This window comes from Heloderma suspectum, chromosome 5, assembly GCF_057233095.1.
Source record: "Heloderma suspectum isolate Gila_16-S chromosome 5, 16-S_ref, whole genome shotgun sequence".
In the NCBI taxonomy this organism is placed as follows: Eukaryota; Metazoa; Chordata; class Lepidosauria; order Squamata; family Helodermatidae; genus Heloderma; species Heloderma suspectum.
The window spans coordinates 32,651,929-32,674,897 of NC_139462.1; the positions used below are offsets into that span (position 1 = coordinate 32,651,929).

The 22,969-nt window shown below is 44.8% G+C and overlaps 1 protein-coding gene across 1 annotated transcript in view; it reads left to right on the plus strand.

Moving 5' to 3' along the window:
- Positions 1-719: 719 nt before the first annotated feature.
- The window catches only part of MTTP (microsomal triglyceride transfer protein), a 52,897-nt gene continuing 30,647 nt past the window's right edge, over positions 720-22,969 (plus strand). Inside the window, exons 1-5 of the mRNA XM_084855707.1 lie at positions 720-875; positions 9,823-10,010; positions 14,974-15,117; positions 18,260-18,367; positions 21,937-22,053. Coding sequence (XP_084711833.1) covers positions 815-875; positions 9,823-10,010; positions 14,974-15,117; positions 18,260-18,367; positions 21,937-22,053 — 618 coding nt within the window. The 5' untranslated portion in view covers positions 720-814. The remainder of the gene's footprint in view (positions 876-9,822; positions 10,011-14,973; positions 15,118-18,259; positions 18,368-21,936; positions 22,054-22,969) is intronic.

Consider the following 22,969-nt stretch of genomic DNA (forward strand, 5'->3'; position numbering starts at 1 on the left):
TTCCCTCTTTCTTCACACGTCCTGTGCATCATAGTGACTGGCAATTTGCTAATCGGAATAATACTGGCCTGCCATACACAACTGTTGTAAGGATTTCTGAGGTAATGTATGTGAAATATTTTGGAGCTTGTATTTCTTGAACAGGAGCTCCCCATGCCACATGTTAACCCACTCTTGAGACACTGATGTCTTTTATAATCAGATTGTGAGATGGCATGGGGTAGGGAAGTTAAGTTGATTTTTTTTAAAGTCAAAATTCCCACTGGGCTTGCTCTTTGGATTGCAGCCTAAATGTCATTAGTAATACATAGAGAACACAGCCTTACCTGATAACATGCATTTCAGGAATAACGCTAATAATTAAAAATAGCATTTCAAACAAAAGGGGTAGGGTGGTTAAATTGAATATAAGGAGTGAGATAAGAGGGATACTTGTACTTTTTAACAGTGGTAGCAATAGAAACATATTTAGGGAAGGGGGTAAATTTATTCAATGTATAGGGACTTGGATAAAGTCACAAATGAGCTACTGGCCAGCTTGTATTAGCATGTGTTTGAGAATATATTGATGAAAATGGAGAACAATAAAATGTCTAAATGCCACCAGTTACCTCAGTCCTTAATAATTAACTTTCAATGAACTTAGTACCCAAGTATGGACTTTGGAATCTGACCCTTACTACATCTAGATAAACATTATTGTAGCAGATTCAGAAGTTCTCTTTTCAGGTTTCACTCCAATCTGAGCAGTTCACCTCCTGGTAGCCTTACAATATTGCATAGCATTATAATTTACAGCTTGGAAGAGCCAGGCATGATTCTTCTTACTATACTTTTCCCATGCATCATTTCCACATACTCTGCATCAGTGAAAGGTAAGTTACTTATCTGGATCTTCTTTTGTCATTTACACTGGTAAATGAGTGGTATATCTTCATGTATCTTGAGTGATACAAGAAGAGGAGGTATGATAGAAACCTTGCCTATGCAGATGTTTCATATCTAGATCATTTTGAGCTTGCATTATGATTCACATTATAATATGTGGCTTGACCAATTGGGGTTCATGAGCCAGGTGCAAGCCTGGAGGAGAAGGCTATCAATGGCGGCTAGTCCTGATGGCTACGTGCTTCCTCCAGTATCAGAGGCAGTGTGCCTAGGTACACCAGTTGCTGGGGAACATGGGTGGGAGGGTGCTGTTGCTCTCGTCTCCTGCTTGTGGGTTTCCCGTGGGCAGCTGGTTGGCCACTGTGTGAACAGAATGCTGGACTAGGTGGAACCTTGGTCTGATCCAGCAGGACTCTTCTTATGTTCTTATGTGTAGTTTGGGGCAGGTCAAATGCAGCTTTTCTGCAGTTTTTTCTGCAGTTTGAACAAAATAAGCAGCAAAGGCATTTATATTTTGAGTGGAACTGATATTTGCCCTCTCTGAGGGAATCTAGATCTGGGCTTCAACACCGATGTCATTAACAGGGATCTACTTGAAAGTGGTTTTAGAAAAGTGTTTTTCCCCCTAATATAGGCTGCAATCTTTTACCCATTTATATAGGAATAAGGCCCATTGAACCCAATAGGATTTACTTCAGAGCAGACATACATAGGATTATACTATCAGCCACTGACTTCCTGTACAACCTTGACCTACACACACACACAGAATGCATGTATTTGACATACACATAAAATGTAACTGATACATATCTGCTTTTGTAATGCAACTCATCTTCATAGAATCATAGGGTTGGAAGGGGCCTACAAGACCATCAAGTCCAACCCCCTGCTCAGTGCAGGAAGCCTGATTCCCAGGCAGTTCCCCATCTAAGTACTAACCGGGGCTGATGATGCTTAGCTTCCGAGATCAGATGAGATCAGGCACATCCAGCCCTCTGCTTGTTAGTATCAATGGTCTCCTTGCAAAGATTGGGAGATGAAGTCAGGACCTCACACTAGCCCTTGATGTTACTTTTCGTTACTTCAAAAATGCTATTCTGAATCCACGTCAAGAGTATGATCAGGTTGCCCATGGCAATCAATTAAAAAGAGAAAGAGGCTCCATTTCATTTGAGGCTTTAGTCTGAAGGAGCTGTTAAAATTCACATCCAATTATGCAATGTATATGGTGGCCACATATCATCAAAACAGAAGACAAAAGAGTATACCGATTTGCATATGCTAATTTATATAGACAGGTGCAAATTTAGAAGTATATTTTAATTTAAATAGAAATAAAATAGTCTCACCAGAGCAAGGAAAACCGTAACCAGGTGACCTGTGTGCCTGCTTAGTTTGCTCTCCAGGTGCTAACTATTGATGGTGACTCCCTTCTTATGGTTATTTATCTTTGACCTAGAATAGACAGCTCTTCAAACAGAGGGTACCTTCATATCAAAGACTGTCCTCTGACAGCCCATCAAACAGAGGACTATCCTCTGTAAAAAAAAGAAAAGAAAAAAAAAGAGGACACATGGCCACCGTAGTAATATGGCAAAGCTCATCTGTCTTCTTCATTTCTTCCATGCTGCTAAGCATTCTGAAATGTCTTTCACAACAATGCCATGTAGACAATTTGCTAGCCTTTGCCAATGGTGAGCTAGGCTGATGGGAGTTCACTTATGGTGATAAGTATGTGATATGAGACCTTCCTGGAAAGTGGAGGAAGATGAAACTCAATTTTTTTCAACATCTGGGTAGACTCTGGCCCTGCCAATTGAATGAAAAGGTAGCTGGCTACCTTTTTGAGCATGAGGGAAGCCAGGCCTATCAGTCTATATAAACATGATGTGAATAACAGCACAACGCAAGGGACCAGGGTAGGAACTTCTAGGGCTAAAGGTATGCATATTCATAGCCAGGATTATGTTCCCTAGATATTGGGATTGGAATACAGAACAGGAGTTACTTGGACTGGGCAGCCTTCAAACAGAGGAAGCTTTCAAACAGGGGACTGTCCTCTCTATGGTAGGACACATGATCATCCTAGATAAACTTAAAGGAGCCTTAGAAAGATATGCTACCTAGGGTCAATATACACGACTTCTTTAGGGTTGGTTTTCCATCCATGGTTATTTAAGAGGATCTTTATGGATATCAGGTTGGAAATGAAGGATTAGGTAGCAGGACAGAATGTCATCTGGTGGAGCTTTTCCAAGGGGTTTCAGGTCTTTTGCAAACTGGCCCAGCAGGAGATATGATAGAACCATCAAATCTTGATAGCATGTTGTGACATGTTTGTGAGACATTTTGAGGACAGTTGTTCATATCCGCCATGATCTGCCAACCACAATTAGAGCAGATCAATCAGTGGAGGAGTCCAGGGCACCTTCAGGTCCTATTTTGCTTGTCCAAGTCCAACCAACCACTTGTACGCTAAAACTTTGCACCTCTCAGCTTATTACATCTAGCAGGCATGTCTGGCTGGGTTCAGGAGATGGTAAATTCCTCGTTGAGAGAGGGGGCAGTCCCAGTCTCTTTTAAAAAAAGCAGTACTGCAACTATTCCTGAAAAAAAATCTTCTTTGGGTCCAGAAGAGCTGAACAATTATGGACCAGTTGCTAATGTCCCTTTTCTGGGCAAGGTAGTTGCTGGCAACTCCAGATTTTCTAGATCCATTTTGTTGGAGTTTAGGGCTGGTTTGGCACTGAAACTGCCTTGATCACCCTTGGGATTACCTTTGCCAAGGAAGAGTCAGGGGAGTTCCACTTTGTTGATTCTCCTTGACGTCTCAGCGGCTCTCAGTACCATCACCATGGCATCCTTATGGAGAGGCTTCCCAGTCTTGGTGCAGGTGGTAGTGCTCATCAGTGGTTCCACTCATACCTGGGCAGCCATCTCCTGAAGGTGGTGCTGGGAGATTTCTGTACAACCCCATGGTATTTATGCTTTGGGGTCCTGCAGATTTTTATCTTAACCCCATGCTATTTAATATTTACATGAAAGCCTTGAGTGTGGTCACCCAGGAACTTCAAGTGCAGTGTCATCAGTATGTAGATGGCATCCAACTCTACTTCTTTTTTTCATCTAGCCCAGGTGAGGCAATGGAAGCATTAAATCAGTGCCTGGCCATGGGAATGGACTGGATAGGGACCAATAAACTGAGGCTCAATCCAGACAAGATGGAGGTAGAGTTAGTGGGTGCATTGTCTGCCCAGGTGAGTAGTATTCCAGGAGGGGGAATACTACTTTTGAATGTTCCTGTCAGGGTGGACACTGAGCCCATAGAATCCCAGAGTAGTTCTGATTCTGAGGAAAAGGAGTCGCTCCTGGGAGAGGAGCGCGCTCCTCTTTCCCAGGGCCAACAGCTGACGGAGATTCCTCCCACCAGCATTCCCAGCTTAGATAGCAGTCCTGGGAATGACAGAGCGCGGGAAGCAGACTTGATGGATGCGTGACGCCGACGCAGAGAGCAGTGCCAAATGGAGGGCGCAGAAAGGAGGCGTAGTGCCCATTTGGCGCGCAAACAACGGCTGCGCCCAGAGGATCCAAGAGAAAAGGGGAGGGACTCTCCCTAGTCCTTAAGTTCAGGGGTCTGCCAGTAATTCCCTTTCAAACGGGGACCAACTGTTCCAACGTAGGGCATAGGTACTCTGCTGCTCATATCTAGTTGCTAACAGTAGAGTTGTTAAATTGTAAAAGAGGAATAAAGCTTTGAAAAGAATCCCTTTGTCTGTGTCTGGACTTGGCTACTGGATTAGACTGAGAGAGGCCTCCAAGGAGCCCTTGACAGCTCCCCTCCCACCACTTGTATGAGAGGAGACTAATTTTCAGTCTGTGTTAACAGAGTCAATCCCAGTTGAGTTCACTATGGGAAATACTTCAAAAATATTGCTTGTGATGGTGGGTGAATTTGGGTTCTGATGTGTTGGTGAAGTACTCAACTAACTGCTTCACCATCTTGCCATACCGTTCATGATGGCAAGAAAAGCTACCATTAATGGAGCATTATAATGAACTTCCTTTAAAAGCCGAGTGATTAAAAAGAGCAACTCTCCCATGTGTTCTCTTGGTGAAGGGAGGAATATGATGCAGGGTCAGCTCTTGCTCCTATTTGAGCCATCCTATCAGAAGGTTTCCTGGGAGGTTACCAGGAAGATTCTCGTTGGTATGATGGTTGAAATTTCTGATGCTTTTCTTGTGTGTGTGTGTGGGGGGAGGGGGCAGGTTGCAGGGGAGGTAAATGATCAGATTCTGCCCTAACTAAGGAGCCTAGGGTGGCCAGGTGTCCTACTGCAGAGAGGACACACCTCTATTTGAATGCTTCCTTTGTTTGAAGGGCTGCCTAGTCCAAGTCCAGTTTCAGGTGCAATCCTATGTATGTTTAGACAGAAAAAGTCCTACAACTCCCAGCATTCCCCAGTCAGCCATGCTGTAGCAGAAAAGCAGGAAAGGAAATGCTCCTCATGTAGTGCTCGGATCTCAATTCTGCAACGAAACCAAAAGTAGAGACAGTGGATGAACAGCCGATTAATAGCCCTGTGTAGAAAAGCTCTCCATCAGATTATAACAAATTATGTATTGTTATATGAATACTAGTTGTTAGGGAACACAAACAGGAGGGCACCAGTGCACTCATGTTGTGCTGTGGGATTCCTATGGGCATTCGGTGGGCCACCGTGTATGAACAGATTGCTGGACTAGATAGGGCTTTGATCTGATCCAGCGTGGCTATTCAAATGTTCCTATCTAATTATATATATTTTTAACATGGTGTGTTATTCTTTTATCTTTGTTGTTCACCGCTCCGAAATCTTTTAATGCAGAGCAGTATATAAAGATTGTAAATAAATAAAATAAAATAAATATATTTTAATAATAACTCTACTTGTTGAGTGTTGATTCAATGAGATTACAGCAAACTATGTATTTTACCTACATACAATGAAGTTGTATGTATGTAAATACATACAATATATTTGATTGTAAATAAAATATTTTAATTTATTTTAAGAATATTTTAAGAATATTTTTCTAATAAATAGCTTGCTGTTCTTGTTTTGCCTAAAAATAATTATTTAATGTTACAAGAAACAGCAAGTACACACTTATAATCTTAGAGCCAGCTAGTGGTTAGAGCGGCACATGTTGTACATGCCAAGAGTACTAATAAAAGGTACAGGCCCTGACAGCTGTCTCAGCTCAGGCAGCATAACTTTCTGTATTATATGGTATCATGATTTAATTATAAATAGCCATAATGACAGACACTAGGATTGAAAGTCAAGCTGTATCTACCTACTCCTCCCTGCAAGATAGTTCGATCACGGAGGCACTCTTGACCCTAAGTCAATATATCAAAATACTGTATTAAAGATCAGGTCTTGTACTATTTAAGGAAATGGGAGACCCAAGGGTGTATGATTGCACTCTACAATTATATCAGAAAGGGGTACTATAGTTGAGGGGAAGAGCAGCTTCAGTTAAAGAAATTCTTGTGGATATAATAACTAATGGCTACAAAGTGGATATTAATACATTAATGCTGGCTTTGAATTGTGTAGTATTTTTATTATTTTTATCCCACTTTTCTACATAAAAGATACACAAAGCATCCTACAAGATTAAAAACAATAGAGCAGCAAGACATAGAGCTTTTCTACACGAGGCTGTTAATTGGCTGTTAATCCACTGTATCTACTTTTGGTTTAGTCACAGAACTGAGATCTGAGCACGAGGAGTGCTTCCTTTCCTGATTTTCCACTACATAACCTCCAGGTGGCATAGCGGAATAGCACATATTCACAAGAGGAAATTGTGCTTTCTTTCACTTTCATAATTAAATGTGGCATTTTCCCTGCTCTAAAAAACTTGCCCAAAGTGCTGGTTAGATATAGAAGCAAAACTGGAGGGTCACATCATTGTATAAATAGCCCGTAAACAAGCATGAATGGGGAATGACAACCGCACAATAAATGCCTTGTGTAGAGAAGCCTTTAACAACCAACAAAGTATAAGCAAAAACAGACAAAACAGCAGTAAATTAAAACCAAGGCAAGTGATTAATCATCCTTCTAGAATTTTCTCATAGGATGCCTCCAGACAAAGCTTTTATGAGCTATCGCCCTGCCTCATTCACAGAAGTTTACAAGGGGTCCAGACAACATCATCTTCCACTCGTAACCCTTTGTCTTTCCCCAACACATTTGAACACTGCCTGCCTAAGCACACAAGACGGTTTATAGTTTAAAATAACAGCTTATAGTCCAAGAGAAGTGATAGAAAGGGGAAAGGGCATGGGGGGAGAAAATGTAAATGAGCAAACTTAGATACAAACTCTTTCATATTGTTACATAATGAATTTACATAATAACTAGGTGGAATGGTCACTGCAGGATGCAGTTTAGGGAGGGGGTGGGGAGATGATCCAAATGACAGTTAGTTCTCTGAGCCAAACCAATAGACTTACTGTCTCACCCCAGCCTTTCCCTTAGATGGAGCCAAGAGGAATGGACCAGAATAGACATGATGGGCAGCCACTTGTATTTATTCATGTCTCCTCCCTGTGTACATAAAAAGGGTGTGTGGGAGGTCTGTTTTCTACATGAAATGGTGCACATAAAGGGAGCAAAACCATCAACCACTCTCCACCTTATCACATGGTATTCTGTCACTTAAAGCAATTTTCTGCCCAGCCTGTCCCACTTGCAGCATCAACTATCACTTTACATTGAATTTGGCCGTTAATCATAGCCGATATGAGTCAAGTGCAGGCTCCTACCCCCATACACACCTAGATTAGGGGGGTCCTTTCCACTTTCTTACGGCAATTAGTCTTTCCCACAAATAGCCTCTTGGGGTTGTGGGCTTTTCTGCACGAGGCATTTATTGTGTGGTCGTCATTCCCCATTCATGGTTGTTTATGGGTTCTTTAGATGATGACGTGTTCTTGCAGTTTTGTTTCTGTGTCTAACCAGCACTGTTGGAGAGTTTTTTTAAGAGCAGGGAAAATGTGGCATTTAATGGTGAAAGTGAAAGAAAGCTCAATTTCCTCTTGTGTATCTGCATCATTCCACTATACACAGTGCTACCTAGAAGTTATATAGCCGAAAAGCAAGAAAAGGAACTCTCCTTGTGTAGTGCTCAGATCTCAGTTCTGTGAAGAAACTGAAAGTAGATACAGACGATTAACAGACGATTAACAGACTTGTGTAGAAAAGCTCTGTCTTTGCCAGGATTTCGGAAGAAATCCCTCCCCATCCTCCTCCCCTTGAGGTCTAGTTGAACTCCAGGTCTAGTTGACTTCAAATAAATAAATAGTGACTAGGAATGTCACAAGCATTTGAACAGAGGCACTTGATATTCAGAAGAAACCTTGAGCCTTTTCAAGCGTTCAGTTCCGTTTCAATGCTTACGAAGGGTAGAGAAATAAGAAGACAAGAAGAGATATACTGGATCAGGCCAAAGGCTTATTTAGTCCAGTATTCTGTTCCAAAGTAGCCAGCCCAGGGGATGCAGGACATGAACGCAGTGGCACCCTCCTACTTATGTTCTCCAGCAACTGGTACTGAGTGTAGACTTCATCTGATACTGGAGTTAATATTAATAAAGTCATGATGGCTATTAATATATAGTCATCATGATTAGTAGCCATTGATAAAGCATTTATTGAGGGATATGAATATGAACTTGAGCACGCTCCGAGAGAGAGCGGAGGACAGGAAGGCCTGGCGTGCTATGGTCCATGGGGTCACGAAGAGTCGGACACGACTGAACGACTGAACAACAACAACAAGTGCTGCTGAATGTGTTTGAGTTGCAGCTATTTTAAGAAGTTCAATCAGGTGAGGTTAAACTTCTATTAAACATTCTTCAGTTTCAGTAAAAGGAAACTGTTAAGGTCAGTTTACTAACACAGCGTGCTTCAGAAGAGAGCGTGGGGACAGGCTGTTATAGAAGATAAATGAAGACAGAATGCAGCAGGTGAAGAAGAAGCCTTGAGCAATGTGTAATGGGTGGAGGCGGGCTCAGCAGGGATCTTTGGTTTGGAACAGGGTTTTACAAGAGTGTCCTTATTTTCAACTCTGGAATGTTGGGGTGTGAGCACTACTTCATCATCCTTATCCATTAACTATAAGCCACCAAATTGCAGTTAGTGCAAATATAGCGTTAAACAAAATTATATATCCAGAACAAGGGAGTGCCTTTGAGCATGTGAAGAGCGTTGCATCCTCACTACTAAACAAACTAATTCAGGACTCTGGCTTTAGGGCAAAGGTGGGGAATCTCTTTCAGCCTGACGGCCAAATTCCATTTCAAAGAAGCTGTTGGGGGCTGCATTCCAGTGGTGGGCAGGGCCAAAGACAAAAGGGGCCAGGCCAAAGTACCAAAAGGACCGGCCTATTAGGAGAGGCATTCCTACCTTTTAGAAGGGAGTGGGGGAGATGGGAAAGCTGGAAAATCACCAAATGACTGGTGGTCAAGGGAAAAGGGCTGTGGCCAGGGAAAGGGAGCGTGGCCATCTGGAGAGCCCCAGAGGGCCCAATTTGGCTTGCAGGCCTGAGATTTCCCAGCCCTGCTTAACGGGCATAGGTGTCCAGGAGGCAAGCTTGAGCTATGTCATATCTCATTTTTAAGCAATGCATGAGAGACAGAAGAGGAAGAGGAAGAAGAACTTGGTGGGGAACACGGGCAGGAGCATGCTGTTGCACGCATGTCCTGCTTGTGGGTTTCCTGTGGACAGCTGGTTGGTCACTGTGTGAACAGAATGGACTAGGTGGACCCTTGGTCTGATCCAGCACAGCTCTTCTTATGTTCTTAGAATATGGCGGCCTGTTTGGATTTATGATCCTCACTGACATCATGCTTCCCACATTTCTTTTTTCCACTTAGGCCACAATACTGGTCCACGAATAAACAATGACAAGTTATATAAATTCGCCTACTCCACAGAAGTGCTTATTGACAGGCTGAAAGGTTCACCACAGGAGAGTGCAGGCTTCCGCATTTTATCTGGAGTGGATGTCAACTTAGTATGGAGGAATCCCAGTAACGACGACGATCAGCTGATCAAAATCGCGGTAGGCAATTTAACATGAAATTACTGTCAGGGTAGAAACTGAGCCAATAGAGCCCCAGAGCAGTTCTGATTCTGAGGAGGAACAGCAATCCGTGGGAGAGGAGTGTGTTCATCTCTCACAGGCACAGCAGCTGGCAGAGATTCCTCCTGCCAGCATTCCTCGGATAGATAGTGACCCTGGCAGTGAGAGGGCACTGGAGGGGGGCTTGCTGGACGCTCGGCGCAGACGCAGGGAGCAACGACAGATGGAGGGCGCGGAAAGGAGGCGTAGCGCTCGTTTGGCGCACAAACAACGGTTGCATCCCGAGGACCCAAGGGAAAGAGGGAGGATCTCTCCCTAGCTCTTCAGGGTCTTCCCGTGATTCTCCTTCAAACGGGGACCAACTGCCTTACCTGGAGCTTAGGCTACTCAGCTATCTTTCCCCAGTGCTGTTCCTTGCTTTGGCGCTAGCTACTAGTATTCTGAAAGAGTCATAAAGCAATAAAGGAATAAAGTCTTGGAAAGAATTCCTTGTCGTCTGTGTCCTGAGTTGGCTATTGGTGGGGACTGCAAGAGGCAGCTAGGGAGCTCCTGACAATTATGTATTAGACACATTTTCTGTTTGTTGGTTTATGTTAGACAACCTTCTCCAACCTGGTGCCCTCCAGATGTTTTGGACTAACTACCATGAGCCCCAGCCATCATGGCCAATGGTCAGGAATGCTGGGAGAGGTAGTCCAAAACATATGGAGGACACCAGGTTGGGGAAGGCTGAGAAAATTATGCCTGTGTAATGTGACACAAAGAGTTAAAATGTATTTAATGTTCTGCCTCTACAGGTAAATGGTAAATACAGGAAATATGTGCTGTGTTTAAACTTAAGGTGCAATCCTAAGCATTTAGGATGCCAAGCGTCCTTAGGACAGGGTCCAGAGCCCTAGCTGATCATTGGGACTTCTGTGCTGCAGCAGGTTTTGTTAGGATTGCCTGATACATCCTCTGTTTCCCTCAGCACTCCAGGCAACCCCCCTTTCGCTCCTCAGAGACCCTGGTACAGTATCTCTGTCTGCCTGTCTCTGGTTCTGGCTTGCCACCAGACACCTGTAGCCCAGGTATCTGACATCTGGTTCCCTTAGAATCATAGAATCATAGAATAGTAGGGTTGGAAGGGGCCTACAAGACCATCGAGTCCAACCTCCTTCCTAGGGAGTGGTGGGTTCCTGGGACCATTGTGGCAGATAACTTCCTCCTTCCTCCTACAGAAAGTAGATGAAGGAACTAGAAGATCGGCTATCCTTGACCTGATCCTAACCAACAGAGATGACTTAGTGGATAAAGTAGCAGTTACAGGAACTCGGGGGGAAAGCAACCCTGTTGTACTTCAGTTCTTGGTTCTAAGGGAAGCAAAACCGCATGTAATCAAACACGTACCCTGGATTTTAGGAAAGCTGATTTTAATAAACTCAGAACAATGATCAGTACGGTCCCATGGCAAGTAACTGTAACGAGAAAAGGAGTCCAAGATGGGTGGGAGCTTTTAAAACAGGAAATTTTCAAGGCACGATTGCAAACAATTCCAACAAGAAGAAATGGTGGAAGACAACAGAAGAAGCCAATGTAGCTTCACAAAAAGCTTAGAGATGACCTGAAAACAAAAAAGGACACATATAGGAAGTGGAAAGAAGGCCAAGTAACAAAGGAAGAGTACAGGCAGGTAGCACAGAATTGCAGGGATGGCATCAGGAAGGCTAAAGCTGAGAATGAGCTGAGGTTAGCAAGGGATGCTAAAAACAACAAAAAGGCTTTCTTCAGCTATGTGCATAGTAAAAGGCAGAGGAAAGAAATGGTTGTTCAGCTATTAAATAAGGATGGCAAAACGATAACAGATGACAAAGAAAAGGCAGAGGTGCTCAATTCCTACTTTGGCTCAGTCTTCTCCCAAAAGAGGGTCTATGACCCCCCTGGCAAAGGCAAAGTACAGGTTGAAGGGGCAGGATTGCAGCTTGAGAACGATAGGCATATGGTCAAGGAACACCTAATTACTTTGAATGAGTTCAAATCTCCAGGGCCAGATGAACTGCATCCTAGAGTAATAAAGGAGCTGGCAGAAGAACTCTCAGAACCGCTGTCTATTCTCTTTGAGAAATCATGGAGGACAGGTGAAGTGCCAGATGACTGGAGGAGGGCTAATGTGGTCCCTATCTTCGAAAAGGGTAAAAAGGAGGAACCTAGGAACTATAGACCAGTCAGTCTGACATCCATCCCTGGGAAAATTCTGGAGCAGATGATCAAGCAATCCATCTGTAAGCACCTTGAAAACAATGCAGTGATTACTCGAAGCCAACATGAATTTGTCAAGAACAAATCCTGCCAGACGAATCTGATCTCATTTTTTGATCAAGTAACCTCCCTTGTGAACCGTGGGAATGCTGTAGACATCATATACCTCGACTTCAGCAAAGCTTTCGACAAAGTGCCCCATGATATCCTGATGAGCAAACTAGCTCAAAGTGGGCTAGATGAAACAACGATCCGTTGGATCCACAGTTGGCTACAGAATCAGAATGAAAGAGTACCATCAATGGGACCTTCTCAAACTGGGGAGAGGTAACGAGTGGGGTACCGCAGGGCTCAGTCCTGGGCCCGGTGCTCTTCAACATTTGTATTAATGACTTGGAGGAGGAGGGGCAGGGAATGCTGATCAAATTTGCAGATGACACAAAATTGGGTAGGATAGCTAATACCCTGGAAGACAGAAACAAAATTCAAAGTGATCTTGATAGGCTGGAGCGCTGGGCAGAAAGCAACAGAATGACATTTAATAGGGATAAATGCCAAGTTCTGCACCTAGGAAAAAGAAACCAAATGCACAGTTACAAGATGAGGGATACGTGGCTCAACAACACTACAAGCGAGAAGGATCTTGGAACTGTTGTTGATCACAAGCTGAATATGAGCTGAATATGAAGTTGCTCCTCCAACCCTACTACTATTCTATGATTCCATGACAGTGGCCGGCCAATATTGCCAGACTCCTGGTGGTTTGCCTTTGCCTTCACCGACTTTGCTGCCCTCTTTGCTAGAGAAAACCTCTCGGCCAGCTGCCTCTGCTCTTCGTGCAGGTACAAAACAGGCAGGGGAGCATCAGGTGTCCAGCTGCTGCCATGCCAAGCTACTTCTGGCCTAGCTATTACTTCCAGTCGGGCTGGTGGTGGCATGGAATGGAGGTGGGTGTCCGCTGAGCCATACCATCCACAGTGTCTCTGCGTGACTGTAGGGCGGGGTGGGTCGGTGGGGGTGGAACCTCAGGCCCATGGGCCAAAATCAGGCCACCTGGGGTCCCAATCCAGCCTTCCAGGGTTCCCCAGATGACCACATCACTTTTCCCACCCCCTTTCCTCCTGATTGTTTGGTGGTTTCCCAGTTTTTGTGCAGATTTTCCCCCATTCTAAAAGGTTAAAATGCCTCTGCTTAGGCTTAGTCCCTAGCAGTAAGAGCTTTAAGCTTCAATATGCTAGTATTGGGGGGATGTTGGCCTTGTCCCTTTTGCCATTGGCCCTGCCCACCTCTGGAAAGTGGCCCTCAAGAGTTTCTCTGAATTGAATTTGGTGCTCAGGCTGAAAACGGTTCAACACCTCTGAGGAAGGATTGTCCAGGGTTCTGGATTGCATGGAGGACCATATGTGCATAGAGCTGCATGCAGGTAGAAGCCCCTTTCACATCTTCTGCTGAATGGGCAGACTGGCGTGGAGGCAGAAGGGCCGGCATCAAGGGTAGGCATGGTTGGGCACCTGCTGAGCCCACACCCCAGCAAGGGCCCACTGACAAGAGCCTGCTGAAGTTGCTCCTCCTCTTCACCATTGCAACCTCCTTGTTCGCGTTCCTCTTTCTCTGGCCCAGACAATGGTGGTGGTGAGGAGGAGGAGCAGTAGATGCCACTGCTCACTTGCTCACTGGATCTCTGCCTATCAAGCAAGCAGGTGGTAGCAATGATGAAAAAGAGAAGGAGGAACAAGAGCCATTAGTGATAATGGTGGTTAGAAGGCAGACTTTCTGTGGGAGGAGGGACACCGAGGATGTCTTGCCCATGTCTCCTCAAAAACACTGGCTATAGCTAAACAATTGGGAGCCAGAAATATTTGCCCATCTACTGCAACTCATCCAGAGATCTGCCAGTAGATCAGATCTGCCTTCTTCCTACCCATGTCCTAAGGAGCTGCTGCCCTTGGGTGCAGTGGAGGATATTGTTGTCCTGTTATCAGTAAAAGAAAGGACGATTAAATTGTCAGTAAGTAAGATTCAACTACCGTTAAGTGCAGTCTGGTCAGCTTTTTGTTCATGGAATGGGTGGAAGGCTATCTTGTCCAGCAGGAAAATGGCTTTAGCCAGCCCTGTGAGAATTGCAATTATCCAAAGGCTTGCAATTACAATAACAGGCATTCCAGGGCATCTCTACACCAGCCTAAAATCCTGCATTTGAAACGGGGCTTTGTGCTTCCGTTTTAAATGCAGGAACAACTCCCTTTTTCACGTGCTTCCTTTCCCCCCTCCCCTTTTCCCCTCCTCCTCCCCGTATCTGAGTCTTCCATTGATCTCGCTCCTCTTCTTGCTGCTTTTCCTCTTTTCATGGAGGAAACTGAAGCAGAACACAATGGGGTAATTTGATAGCTCATTATCTGTGATCTATTTAAAAACTGAACAAAGGGCCCTGGAGGGTCATGGCGTCATGTAAAGAGCCCGCAAACTTCCGTGAAGGAGCAATCTCAATCGCAGGATAGAAGCTCCATGTGAAGAAAGCCCCAGACTACAGAGTGGTTTTGAAAATCTGTTTCAAAATCTACAAGCACCGTACAAGGGTAACAGAGGATGCATATTGGAGGTGCAAGGGGGCAGGGAGGGAGCCATTAAAATCCTAGTAGGTAATCTTCCACCTGCCAATGCCCAATAGGTATCTTCATTCTGTTTCTGCCTTTTGCTTTTCCAGATTACAGATGTCATGGCTGAAAACCTCAGTGACCGCCCCGCAGAGAAAAACATTTTTAAAGGGAAAAATATGGATAACATAATTGGAAAAGAGCATCTGACTGCTTTAAAAAGGCCCATTGTTCTGCAATGGACTCGTGGAAAGGTAAGGGGGTGATTGGGAAGCCTTTGTTTGGAACAGGAGGGTCATCAACGGTAGACATGACTGCGCACCTGATAAGGGCCCACACCCCAGCAAGGGCCCACTGACAAGAGCCTGCTGAAGTCACTCCTCCTCTTCACCATTGCAGCCTGCTTGCTCACATGCCTCTCGCTCTGGCCCAGGCAACGGTGGTGGTGAGAAAGAGGAGCAGGAGATGCCACAACCTACTTGGGTGCTTGACAGGCAGAGCAGAGAGCCAGTGAGGAAATGGGAGCAATGACAAGAAAGAGGATGAGGAGCAATAGCAGCCGGTGGCAATGAGAAGACAGACTCACTGAGGGAGGGTGTCCACGGAGGAAGTCTTGCCCGTGGACCCTCAAAAACTGGAGCCAGCACTGATTTTAAAGCTTCTAACCCGTTCCTTGAGCAAATGAATAAATAATCTCTTTCAGGCATGTTTTGATTTAAGGCCTGCACAGCTTGTAACATACCAAACCACACACAGCCCACTTGCCATGTATTGTGATCTGGCAGGTGCTTGTAAACCTGCCAGTACTTGCTGTTCCAGGCAGACAGCCAAAGCAGGGGGCTTACAGAACCCCTAATAGAAAACCAAGCATGGGCAGTATAATGGGCTGCCTTTTGCTTGGTGTATCATCCATTCTATGGATCTGATATGTATCGCCTTTATTTTTCAGCCAACATCGGGGGGGAAGTTAGCATGGCTTGGCATCAGTGTATTGAGCGCTGTGTACAGTGGATACATCATGTTTTTTTCCTGGTTCTTTTGTATAGATGGCTCATGAGTGGGAGGTGCTATTGCACTCATACCTTATTTGTGGGCTTCCCACTGGGGCATCTGGTTGGCCACGATGGGAACAGAATGCTGAACTCAATAGGCCTTTGGTCTGATCCACCATGGCTCTCCTTATGTTCTTACATTTGTTCACAGAGCAACCCAAATAATAAAATAAAATAGATGTTCCCTGTTTAATGTATGGAGAACAAAAGGCGTGAATCCCCAAGTGACCATAAAGAAGGCAGTGCTGGGACTCCACGTGCTGCAGCCCAGAGCAAAGACAGGCTGAACTTTTTGTGGACAGTGAGAGGGGAAAGATCAAAGGATGAAGGTGAAAAAGTAGGAGAGCCACCACCTGAAGTTTAGGCCACCTGGTATCTGCCAGACATGTTAGACTACAGCTCCCATCCATTCCAGCCAACACGGCCAATGGTCAGAGATCATGGGAGTTGTTCATGCAATTGCTCTAAACATGTAACCCTTTCTCTACACCTGTTCTATGGATTGTCACGTGATTTCCCCCCACACACGCCCGCTTTCAAAGGTTCAGATTTCTTGTGAGCCTCCCTTCTACTTAGGAGACAGTATCTCTATCACATCCTGCAGTGCTGTCTGCCCATTCAAGCAGGATCAAATTCCTTGTCCCTCCCTGTCTGTGACTGCCTGCTTTGTCCCTACACACCGTCAGCCAAGTGACTGCCATTGACCCCAAGATGTGAGCCAGCCGTAACGTCATGATATATTGTGTTAGGAAAAGTGCTGGATCAAAGGCTGGTGAGCCAACACACCACTTATGATGTTGCACCAGTGATGGAAGTTGGGTCACCTGCTGTGCAGCTGCAACAGGGGGTGGAGAGATGGCATGTCAGGGGCGTGTTTGAAAAAAGAACCTTTGTCCATCCCTGAAGCAGCACAACAAAAAAGATTTTCTCCACTTGCATCCCGCAAGATACAGCTTCACCGAAATGCCAGAAGACACTGTTACAATGTTAAAATGATGCAACTATTTAGCAGTGGGGTGCCCCGATCAGATAACATGTTTATTGCAGTCACGGTTTGTAAAATGGTGGCAGAGTGTGTGGGTTGGGGAGCTCTGCAGGTTGCAATTCCTTGAGTTCTAGTTGAAGGGTCAAAGTCTTGCCTTAAGTTCAGATGCCGCAGTATTGACTGGCAGTTCAAAGATCACGGTGTGTCTGACACGTCTCTTTGCCGTTAATTTCATTACCTTTCATTTTGCCTGCTTACAGCTAAGGTTAAAGTGCAAGATATATGTTATCTTTACATTTCTCCACGGATAGAGGAATTACCACAAAATCTGAGAGCATCAGGTCAATTCTGTATCATCTCTCAAGACCACTTTTCACACATCTATTATGAGGGTCTGAAAATAGGAACATTGGAAGTTGCCTTATACTAGGTCAGAATCAGATGATTTCTCCTTCTAGCCCACTATGCCTGCTCTGATGGACAGGAGCTGTCCAAGGGCTTAGGCAGAGATCATTCCATCACCTGATCCTTTTTGAACCAGAGATGCCAGGAATTGAACCTAGGGGTCCTCTGCATGCAAAAGATGTACTCTAACAATGAACTATGCCTCCACCCCAAGAAAAGCCAAGATTTATGCCTTAACTACCTCTGCATTGAGCATGTTTTATATTAACATTTGGAAGAACGCTGGCTGCTACTTCCTGAACTTGGCACTTTTGAGGAACTGGTTGCTGACAATATTACTTATTTGTGTCTGACTGCATGGCAAAGTTTTATCGCACCTGACTCTGGCTTCTGTGGGAAGGATCCATGGGTGCCCTCTGCTGGTGCTATTGATGTTGCGCTAGCGGAAATCACTGCTTGCATAATGTCAATAGCACTTGCTAGCGCTGTAAGTTTCCCATTTGTTTCCACTACAGCAACATCAGCTGTATGTTGTATCCACTACAGCAGCTAGCCGGAACGCACTCTTAGATCCTTCCCAGAACTTTCACAACTGATAATACCAATCGCTGTTGTGTTTTAAGGATTGATTTTGTGACAAATTTTAAACGTTAGCATGTTCGTATTATTGAAATAAACCATTGTTTATTTGCATTGCTATATTTATGCTTTAAAATGGATTGGTTTGTTGTAGTGATGCTTTGATGTGTATTGCTGCTCTTGTATTGCTGTTCTTGAGTTTTGTGCCACCCTGGAAAAGTGCCATTAATGAGGAGGAGTTTGATAATCTGAAGAAGTTGTTCTTAATCGGATGGTGTAAATCAGGCCTGAATTCTGGAAGGCAATTTTCAAGTGAAATCTCATGCTTATCGCATATTGTTGTTTCTTTTTCTCTCTCTCTATTTCCCTACCTAGATTAAAAACTTCTATTCCTATGAAAATGAACCTGCTCTTATTCAGAATCTCAAGAGAGGTCTGGCTAGCTTGTTTCAGATACAGATGAACTCTGGGCTTGTCCGTGAGGTACTGTATTACATCGTGCAAGCTAAGCAATCTCAAATGTTCAGTGCTGACATGAATGACATTTGTGTGCCCTTTAGCACATTGCCCCCAAAAGAGAGGAAATACATCATGAAAAAACATGGCAAAAGAGGACACAACTTTTAATAAAATGGGCATATGGTAATTTGTATGTATAGATTCAAATTTAGAAATAATTATTATAATTTAAAATAGAAATATAGTAGATTCACCATAGTGGGGAAGACTGGGTAATATCCAACATAAGTTGGATGTAACTTAACTCCCATTCACTTCAATGGGTCTACTCTAAGTAGGACTGGTGTTGGATTTTACCCCCTGTAACCAGGGGGCTGTCTTCGTGAGCAATTTGGTGTGAAGTTACAGCAGTCTGAGGACCTTTGCAACAAATGATGTCCCTACCAATCCTCTGCCAACTAGCCACTTCCCTCTTGAAAAGCCACATTGTCCGAAACGCCTTTTACTCCAACTTTTTTTTACTGAAAGCGGCTCCCTGGTGGTTTTGCCGCAGTGTGCCATGTGTCGTCCTCCCCCCCCACACACACACACACACTAAAACCCTCCTGTTTCCCCAGTTGAAGTAGTTTTTCCCAGATCCCCCCCTCTACGCATGTTTACCTGTAAGTAAGAAATAAATCTCGCTCCCCCACAGTGAATCTTTAACATATTACAATGCTGGATGAGACTCTCTCCTAAGCACCCCCACTTCTGTGCATGTTTACCTGGAAGTAAGAAATAACAGAGCCTCGTATGGCGCAGAGTGGTAGGCGGCCGTATTGCAACCAAAACTCTCCCCACGACCTGCGTTCAATCCCAGCGGAAGCTGGGTCCCAGGTAGCCGGCTCAGGTCGACTCAGCCCTCCATCCTTCCGAGGTTGGTAAAATGAGTACCCAGCTTGCTGGGGGAAAGGTAGTCACGACTGGGGAAGGCAATGGCAAACCACCCCGCTACAGTCTGCCATGAAAACGCCAGCGTAAGCGGCGTCCCTCTAGGGGTCAGTAATGACCCGGTGCTTGCACAGGAGGAACCTTTCCTTTCCCCCCCCCCAAGAAATAACTCTTGCTCCCCTGCACTGAATGTTTAACAGATTTCAGTACATATGGAGCCATGGTAAATTGCTAAAGCTTTAAAGCATTTAAAGAGTTCAGAGCTAACTTGAGTAACTTGCCCTAAAGCACTCTTTCACTTCTCCCTGAAATCGCTATCCAGGTGACCTGGGTGCCTGTTCAGTCTGCTGCCCAGGTGCTAACTGTTGATAGGCAGCTTCAAGGCCCCTTTTGTCCCTTCTAAGGGCTCTTCATCTTTAAACCGAATTTGGCCATGACCATTTATATAGAGGACACCTTTAAACAGGGGACTATCTTCTGTGAAGTAGGACACATGGCCACCCTAGACTTTACCCATAATACAAAAGCAAATTTGTCATTTAATTAAACTGCTAATGGTAAAGAAACAAATATATACCCTCTACCGTAGGGTCAGTTCATATCACTCTTGGGAATGCCATTCGATATGTGATGTGCGCAATGCGTGCTGAGTGATAGTCTCAGTGAAACAATCACACGACCGCTTTGGCAATCGCTTGGTTGCAATTCATTTTGCACTTGTCCCTCACCTCAGCATGTTGCAAATATGCATCCAGACACTTTTTTCTTGCCCAGTCTCCAAATTAGAGATGTGAAGGAAAAGATGGGGGTGGAAAAATTCTGTTTTTTCATTGGAGAAAATATTTTTTCTGAATGTTTATGTTTTTCCCCCCTGTTATTTCCCAAGGCTTCACGTCTCTAATCTGGAAACTGGGCAAGAGAAACATGGCTGGGGGTGGGTGAGTTGAGGGGGAAAGCAGAAGAACAGTTAAGGGTGCACTCCTATGCAAGTTTAGACAGAGAAATGTCCTACAATTCCCAGCATGCCCCATGCTGTCTGGGGCATGCTGGGAGCTGTAGGCCTTTTCTCTGTCTAAACATGCATAGGATTGTGCCCTAAGCTCCTCTTCTTCCACCCACCACTTCTCTCCTGCAAATCACCTTTTTTTTAATGGATAGAGAAAGAAGAGAGAATAACAGAAAGTCAGTTTCCATGGTTAGCCACTAGCTCACTTACACAAATCACTGCTCATGGCAGGGGTCTGCTCACGCAAGCAATGTAACAGGATTCCTTTTCCAACTGGGACAGGAAAATCAAAATCTGCAGTTTTATTTTCCAGTTCATGGAAGAGGAACTGCAATCTTGCATGAGTTTAGGCTTCTTGTGTTACCTTGCTCATGTGAGTTGGCCACCCATACGAGCAGTTACATGTGCAAGTCTGAGGGCTTAACTAAAGATGACGCCATTTACACCATTAACATTCATGTGATTAGCAAAAAGCAACTGCGTGAATGGCTTTTTAAAAGTAAATGGCAGGTGTGGGGGCCTCTGATCCAGACTGGGAACCTCAGGGCAGGGGGATTCAGTCCTCTTCCTCCAACTACAGTGCCAATCCAAATGGGAGGTGTAACTGCCATTTGCATTCAGCTCTCATCTGTGGCAATGGAAGCTTTTCTCCCAATGCAAAAAGCAGACGCAGGAGGTCCAACCTCAGTGAGACCACCAGGGGGAGGGGGTTAAAGCCTTATTTCTGCAGCCAGTCCGGATCAGGCCCCCTGCACCTTACTTTCAAAAAGCCATGCACACACAATTTCTAGTTACTTGAATGGTGTCGCATCCTGATTGTCAGAACTGAACTGGAGAGAAAGAGAGGGAGGTGGGAAAGCATAAACAGAAGAATCAGGGCAGGCATATATGGCAGAAAAATTAAGTTAAAGGTGGGTCTGAAAAGGTTGGCAATTTCTGACATGGAGAACCAGGCAAAGGCAACCTGGTGCTCTCCAAATGTTTTGGACTGCAAGTTCCATCAATCCCAACCCTTGGCCAATGGTAAGGGATGATGGGAGTTAGAGTCAAAAACATCTGGAGGACATGAAGTGGCCTAGCCCTAGACACAGCTATACCCCCTTCCAGTGTTTTTGGGTGAAGGCCAAGCTAAAAGCGTCTTTGCATTTAATGTGCATGGGGGGGTGATAATTATTGGGATCGCAGCAGGTGTGGAGGGGAAGTTTAAGCCTTTCTCCCCTGCTGCAGTCCTAAGGAAATTCCCTCCTTTTCACGTACTATTTACATGGGGAGGAAATCCCCTTTGGGCACCAAAGTGGGAATTCCGCCCCACTCCCCCAGCAAATACCATGACTAGTTTGGCCCTGGCATTCTGGCTCAGGAGTTCTGGGATCTTTGATACTTCAACATGATCTGATAAGAGAGCAATGTGGTGTAGTGGTTAGAATGTTGGACTAGGATTGGGGAAACCAGGGTTCAAGTTCCCATTCGGCTGAGTTCACTGACTTTAGGCCAGTCACAGACTCTCAGCTTAACCTACCTCACTGGGTTGTTGTGAGGATAACATAGAGAGGAGGAGGATCATGTACACTGCCTTGGGCTCCTTGGAGGAAAAGGCGGGATATACATGTAACAAGTAAAAACATAAAAAAATATGTTCTTGTCATCTGTTCTCTAGGTGGATATCTGTGGGAGATGCAATGTAACGTATCAGGCTCGCGAAAATCAAGTCACTAAAATTAAAGCCTTGAGCACTTGCAGATTAGAACGGACAGGTTTTACCAGCTACAGTCAGGTACGGTATGGTTAATATCTTCTGTGCATATTGCAGGCATAACGTCAAACTATAAAACACCAGAAGAAAAAAAAAGATGTCCTAGTTGTACAGCTGATCTTGGATTGGGGTATTAAATACTGTCTTATGCTGAGCCAGACCAAGGATCTCTCTTCCCCAAGTTTTAATCCTGAGTTGCTGGTCCTGAGATATTTATTAATTAAAATATTTCTAACTTGCCCTATATCAAAAGATCTCAGTGTGGGATCATAGAATCATAGAATCATAGAATAGTAGGGTTGGAAGGGGCCTACAAGGCCATCGAGTCCAACCCCCTGCTTAATGCAGGAATCCAGGTCAGAGCATCCCTGACAGATGGCTGTCCAGCCTCGTCTTGAAGGTCTCCAGTGTGGGAGAGCCCACCACCTCCCTAGGTAATTGGTTCCATTGTCGTATTGCTCTTACAGTCAGGAAGTTTTTCCTGATGTTCAGCCGGAATCTGGCTTCCTGCAACTTGAGCCCATTATTCCATGTCCTGCACTCTGGGATGATCAGAGATCCTGGCCTTCTTCTCTGTGACAACCTTTCAAGTACTTGAAGAGCGCTATCATATCTCCCCTCAGTCTTCTCTTCTCCAGGCTAAACATGCCCAGTTCTTTCAGTCTCTCTTCACAGGGCTTTGTTTCAAGTCCCCTGATCATCTTTGTTGCCCTCCTCTGAACCCTCTCCAGTTTGTCTGCATCCTTCTTCAAGTGTGGTGCCCAGAACTGGACACAGTACTCCAGATGAGGCCTAACCAGTGCTGAGTAGAGGGGGACTAGTACTTCCCGGGATTTGGAAGCTATGCTTCTATTAATGCAGCCCAAAATAGCATTTGCATTTTTTGCAGCCACATCACATTGTTGGCTCATATTCAGCTTGTGATCGACAACAATTC